The sequence below is a fragment of the Gavialis gangeticus genome, unplaced genomic scaffold (genome assembly GCF_001723915.1).
Source record: "Gavialis gangeticus isolate Ggan-Ray unplaced genomic scaffold, GavGan_comp1, whole genome shotgun sequence".
NCBI classification, from domain to species: Eukaryota; Metazoa; Chordata; order Crocodylia; family Gavialidae; genus Gavialis; species Gavialis gangeticus.
The window spans coordinates 26,277,407-26,284,241 of NW_017728994.1; the positions used below are offsets into that span (position 1 = coordinate 26,277,407).

Sequence of the window (6,835 nt, forward strand, 5' to 3'; positions counted from 1 at the left end):
TTTTTTACTGATAGGGGTACGCAATCAAAAGTTTGGAGACCACTGATTTAGAGCACCAAGGAACCCAGACTTAGTCAAGCCCTCCCAGGCACCAGAATTGCAGGGAAGAAAGCTGGTGTTCCTGAATTTAAAATTCTTACAGGACTGTAGCCTTAGACCTATTTGCTAGTAAAATTCATGTTGGCATAGTGAGTTATGAACATGTATCAGACTTAAACATGAGCTAACAAAGCTCCTTTCCTAACCCACCTTTTCATACATCCACTGGGATAAACATGATCTCACGCACCTCAACTAAGTCATGAAGTACTCCTGGCACACCCTCCTAGAGAGAATGAGAGATTGATATGGGCCTAACTTCACTGATGAACAGACTTAGGGAAAACTTTTTAGTGAAAGCACATCATGTCTTTGAGGCATCTGGAGTAACAGGCTTAGCATTAGGCCATACTTACTTCTTTTTCCATTACTACATATTCCAAAGTCAACAAGAGGTAAGAAAAGTCACTTACTGAGACAAGCTCACACATTAAAAGCTGTTGTACTATGGAACTGGCAGGATGAGGGGAATACTTGCTACATGCAACAAGCGCCTGAGGGAGAAGTCCCTCAGCAAAACACCTGTGCATATAATTGGGAGTCTGGGTTCACCAGTGCAGGCAACTCCTGGGAGAGCTAAGTAACAGCTTCTGAAGGCACCATATGAAGGCTTTGACTTTCATAGCAGGACAGCATCTTACAACATTTGTGCCCAAGTCATACAGCCCCACAACCCAGATTCAGTAAGCAGCAGGCCAGATGAGTGGTGCAGGGGAACAGTGACAATGTTAAATTACTGCAAATTCAAACAACAGTACTTAATGCTGCTGCCACTTGTTGGGTTCAAGAATTTGGTGCCACGTGCGGAGCTCCATGGGGCTGGTTTGCACTGCTCCATGTGCTAGATCTTGGTCACCACTGTCTTAGATCATTTTAAAGGTCCCTCCTCTTCTACTCATGTTCCACACGTGGCCACCTTCCTCCCATGTTTGAATGAGAAACCTCCTTGTTATGACAACTACGTATTTAAGTTTAATTTACCAACTGAAAGACCCACTCATTGTTTGAGAAGCAACTCTCAAACAGTTATCACTTCTTGATGCTTTTTTCTACAAGTCACATTTGTCCACATGATAAACCCTGAATTTTTTGCAGTTATCTTAGCAACACTGATGGGCCCATATACTTTGTATGCATCTTCTGAGCAGCTAATGGAGGAGATGTAACCTTCAAGGGGCGTGAGGTTTTTTCTGCCTTTGTAATTACATCTGGGTCATGACGAGTCCCCATTCCATGACCACCTTGGGGAACAATGACCCAAAAGAAACACTGGCTTTTGATAAAAGACTTGCTCACCATTGTGATCCCAGCCCAGGTTATAACCCAAAGCCTATTCAGTGGCCTACACAATAAGCCAATCAAAATTATAAGATGGTTATCAACACTGAAGGGACTTGAAGTCAGAGAACCTAAATTGTTCTTCTACCCTTTGAGGTGCTCTTATAATCAGGGTTGAAATGTCAGAAGGCCAGGAGGAAAGCACTGTGTCTTCTGGGGACAGTGCTCAATGCTGCCAATCTAGCGTCTTTATTCAGCCTTAAATCCACACACAGAAAGATGACAGACGCTGACTTGCTTTGAACTCCCTTGTGCATTACATTTATTATTTTGATTTTCTTATTTGTGAACTGAGCACCTGTTTATGCCCATGTGGCACCCTACAACTAACCAACATTTTCCTTTCTCCTTTGAAGACACCACTCTAATCCTTTATTTGGCCAATGACAGCTAAAAAACTGGATAGTGGCCTTGAGTCAGGCAGGAATGAAAGCTGCCTCTGCTACTGGTGATCAAATACAGCAGCAGGCCACTATAAGTAAAATAGTGCACAGATCAAAGCAACCTGAGATTACTTAAATTTAACAAGGGCTCTGGTGGAACAGAATAGCTCTCCTTTTACCTGTTGTGGGAGTTCACTGATTAAGTACTGAGCAAATTTCTGCAGCTGATCTCTCTGCAGTCGAGACAAGGACTCTGAAACAGGTGCTCGTAAGCATACTGCCGATGCCTGGAGAGAGAAGAGAGATATAAGAGAACGGCTGTCAGCAAGGTCAGGCAGAACTAGCCCTGTACACTAGATGACTGAAGCTGTTTTAGCAGCAGCCATGGTTAAGGTTAAGCATAGATTTTCCTTGTAATTATGTAAAGCAGTGCTACAGACTGGACTCAGCCTATGTCTTGATTTTATAAAGCCTATTTTTAAGAAAAAAATTCCTTTTCAAGGAAACTGCTAACAGCTGTGCTTAAGATCTGTTGTTGCTAGCAATTGCACAAACACTGGCAGAGAATTCACAAACAAACCTCTAAAATAGGCCATTATTTTTTAGCTTCTGGCAAAGAAACAGCTCTGTGGGGGGCTGTTTTATAGACTCGCCATCCAACTAAGATAACCATTAGATGCTTATTCATTTAAAGCTTAAATTCAGTTTCTCTTCCTTACAGGATTTTTAAAAACTAAAAAGATTATAAACTGTAAAAGATTGTCTTAATTTCTTTCACTAGGCAGAACAAGCAGCAGTCACTTAATTTAAAATTGGAAAAAGGCCAAAACATGTCAAGGAGCAATAGGCAGATGTACCTGGCATCAAGCAATCCCCTTCACATACAGTTCCCCTTGTGCGCTCAGAATATACCAGCTACAAAATGGTTTCCATATCATCATTCTGGTTGAAAAGGTAGTAGTTTGCTTTTATTGCATGGAGGACTTCTAGCCTTTTTGTGCCTAATGCTATAACTGAGTCAGGAAACCTGCTGGCTACTCCCAGACTCCCAAAAGCACCTATTAGAATAGCCATGTAAGAGCAGAAATTGCATTTAAAATACCCAGCTGTCATCTGGCAGCTAGAGGCAACAAGGTGCTTTTCTTAAGGTCTTCACATTCAAGCCTGCAATAATTATCTATTGTGAAATACCACTGATAAATTGTTAGCAATTTTCACCTCTACTTTTAGGGAGGGTTAAAATAGATTGAAAACCATGATGAGCTTTGACGGCTTTAAGACAATGAATAATCCTTCTGTTCCTTCTAATAAACTACAATCAATCCCTCAAAATTTACTTGGTGAAATGTCTTTCTGAAGAATATCTGCAACATAAGGCTGCACCCTAACATTACATATTTTGTATTTTACTAGCTTATTCTGCCTACTTTCACAACAGGAGTTTCTTGGGGGACAGAGCACATCTCCACTGCATGTGCATAGTGTTAACCACACTGCAGGTACTCCAATAAAAATGGGGACTCACATTTTGAGCATCAGACAGGTGGGTTAGTTACCCAACCTGAGGCATAGCATGTTAAAATGGGCAGCAGTACACAAAGGCCAACATATACTGAAATGGATTTTCAACAACAATAGTGCAAGTAACAGCCTTCAAATCCAAAGAAACACTGTTTGCAAAGACTCCCAAAAAAGAATTAAAATAATACGCAGTTTTGCCCACTACTGACCCTTGAAGACAGAGCATATAATCCTCATAAAAACACTAACAAGGGGACAGAAAGAGGCAGTAGGTATGCATTATCAAAAGATGGTCAAGCAGCTTTGGAAGCTAACTGTACAGTATAGTGAAAATATACAAGGATTAGAACTGTGAATTTGCAGTCTGAGTGGCAGTGCAAGTTCTGCAATCTCCAGAGCTACATGACCCATAGGCTAAAGGGACAGTCTAAACTTCCCTGGAGAGAAGCAAGCCTGAAGCATAGAAGCTTGTACCCAAGCCATTATGCTTCAACACAGAAGAACATCAAGAAAGTGACACAGAATTGTATTTAAAGGCCTACATTGTGAATCCGGAAGAGACAGAGGGCCACGACATGGGCACACCACTTGGCCCCAGCTCCGCAGGTACAGCTGCACGAGGTGATCCTACATCGGTCAAACATCACCGCCACGTTGTATGCACCTTTTGGTGGAACCATCTGTGGAGGTACCACTGTAGCACTCAGATGGAAACCTGTTGAAAAATAAGCCAAAATTACTGTCCCCCTGAGGATCAGAACATGACACTGTTAAACACAACAACACTCACATATGTGCACTTATATTTAACTTTAAATGTTAAACAGTAAAGTTGTTCTGATTGCTATAATAGCATTCATCCTGAGTCTCTAGAACTGGTCTGCCCCTTTAGCTGATCATGTTCACATGTCATACATTAGTACCAAGGTGTTTTAAACCTCAGAAGAGTTATGTTAATTTAAGTGTAATAAGAAAATGCACAGAATAGCATGGTGTCATGAAATGTGGGATCTTATCAGTGGAGGTGTTCAATACTGGACCAAGCACCCCCATGAGGAACATTTTAGGATAAACTAATCCAGTCCTCCCATACTGCAGAGGAACAGATAAATTGATATCTAAGAAGTTACTTCAAAACTTAGGTGAACTTTCAGAATGTTGCAGTAATCTATATTACACTTGAGCACTTATGTTGGCATTTCAGACACCACTGCTAAACAAGGATTTATTTCTCAAGAAGGAGTTCAGGTAAATTACACATCACCTTTTGATTCTGAAAATACTCTATTCCAATAACCAATGTCTTGCATGAGATTTAGGTAAACTGTGAAAAGAAACGCCACTGAAATATCTAAAAAGCCAGCCCCACTCATCAGTAAGCAAACAAGTGGGAAATTAAATGATGTATTTCCACCTAAGTGGGATGACAAAGTCAGAGGTTGGCTTCATGAATAGTTATGCACAATAAATACTGATCATATCCTTAAGGCACCCTTCCTCTACAAACATGGTTTACTTACCAGGGCACCTTAAATGTTAGAAACAAGAAATGGCTAACAAAATATACCAGTCTATTTCAATTGCCTCTTAAAGACTTCTGTTCCGTGTCAAGATTTCTCTCTGGCAATGCATATCAGCTCCTTTAACTATCCTCAACTTCTTAAGACTTGGTGCACCATAGAAAAAAGCACCAATGGTACCATTCACCAAGTAGCAATAATTAGACTTTTAGGCTCCTACTCGCCCGCTTTTCTAGAGCGAACTTTTTTGTAGGGAGGATGAGGGGCAGTATTTGAAACAGATTTCCATTGTCAACATGCTAAGGGTAGGTAAGTGGATTGTGACTCCAGGGTAGCAAACTATATCAGCTTTGGCCAAGCCACTATTATCATGGTGTTCAATACTGCCCACAACTTTCTAAATGGGATGAAAAATCTTTTAGTGTTGGGCATCCCACTTTGTGCTGAATCCTCATGATAATTACAACTTTCTGGTACCTGCTTGCCTCCTCATTGCTGCTGTGCACTGGGATTCAAATCCTCTTCCTGACTTAGGCAATATATTTGTGATCAGCGCAGGTGAATGCCACCCAATCCAAGCAGCAGAAGAATTTGGGGGAAAAAAAATAAAAATGAAAGGAGGTGTTCACCACAAAACTACTGCTCTGCTTAATATAAGTTATAGATCTAATTTACTATCTGCATACACGTCTCAACACATCAATTTGCTACACTAGGAAACATCTCAGAAAAAAGCTAAGACACCCTTCTTTCAATAATAGCATGTTAAGCCTTCTGCAAACTTGATGTGCAGCCATACTTCACTTGTACATGCTAAATGTCTAAAATGTTTTACAGAACAAGAATGGGTTGCAGTGGCAATCTTCTTGTCAAAAGTTTGACAAACTTTATTTATATGTGAAGAAACTTCACTTCTGAAACATGAGGAAAGGAGAACTGGTTATAATTAGAGGAGGAAGAAAGCAACACCTTACGTAGCCATCTCCAACATTCAAAACCAATTCACAGACTTGGGCTTGTTTACAATGTACCAGTCATCTTCTGTAGAATAGCATTTCTCAACCCATGGGTTGGAAGAATATATGAAAGAGTTGTGAACAAACCTTAAAAACGGATTCTCCTTTAAAGGAGAAAAACATGGGAAACCATAGGTTTCCTCTTGCAGGCTGGCAGAGTTCCAGCCTGCAAACAGCTGCCTGGGGGCTGGGAGGAGGGTGATCAGGCAAGGGGCACCATGTGAATACAGAGGATACAGCAATGACAGTAACCCACATAAAGTCAGCCCCTAACAGGAGGAGGGAGAGGAGGATCCAGGTAGTTAACCAAAGACTGTGGCACTGGTGTCATCGGGAAGGCTTTGGCTTCCATGACCACAGCCCGCTCTTTGGCAAGAGAGGCAGCAAGCTGCTGGGAAGAGATGGCCTCCACCTCTCTCCGCTGGGGAGGAGGCTCTTCTCAGCCAGACTGGCTGGCTGACCTGCTCCACTGGGCTTTAAACTAAGCCTGCTGGGGGGCGGGGGACTACCACCACTGCTGGCCCACTGAGCAACCCTTGCAAAGCCAGCAGGCCAAGGCATTTAAGGGCACCCACCCCCACCCCAGCCCAGGTACAATCTGTGGGCAAGGCAAGAGCCCCCAAGGGGACACTTGCCTGCCTGTACACAAATGCCAGGAGCTTGGGGAATAAGCAGGAAGAACTCATCCTCCTGCTCAATGCAAATAATTATGATGTCATAGGGATAACGGAGACCTGGTGGGACTCCACCCATGACCAGACCATGGGTATAGATGGCTATACCCTGTACAGGAGGGATTGTGTAGAAAAAAGGGGCGGGGGTGTAGCTCTCTATGTTAAGGAAAGCTACACATCCCTGCAAGCTGATGTTTGCAACCAGGGCAGACGACTGGAGACCCTCTGGGGTCACAATGGTGGGAGTCTACTACAGACCTCCTACCCAAAGTCAAGAGCTTGAC

General features: G+C 42.4%; 1 protein-coding gene across 6 annotated transcripts in view; it reads right to left on the bottom strand.

Moving 5' to 3' along the window:
- Positions 1-6,835, bottom strand: part of ZSWIM8 (zinc finger SWIM-type containing 8) — a 118,356-nt gene that overhangs the window by 61,571 nt on the left and 49,950 nt on the right. For all 6 annotated transcript variants that reach the window (XM_019502417.1, XM_019502418.1, XM_019502419.1 and 3 more), the window contains 2 exons: positions 3,884-4,056; positions 2,000-2,107 (listed from right to left, as the gene is read on the bottom strand). In XM_019502417.1, the coding sequence (XP_019357962.1) occupies positions 2,000-2,107; positions 3,884-4,056 (281 nt within the window). The remainder of the gene's footprint in view (positions 1-1,999; positions 2,108-3,883; positions 4,057-6,835) is intronic.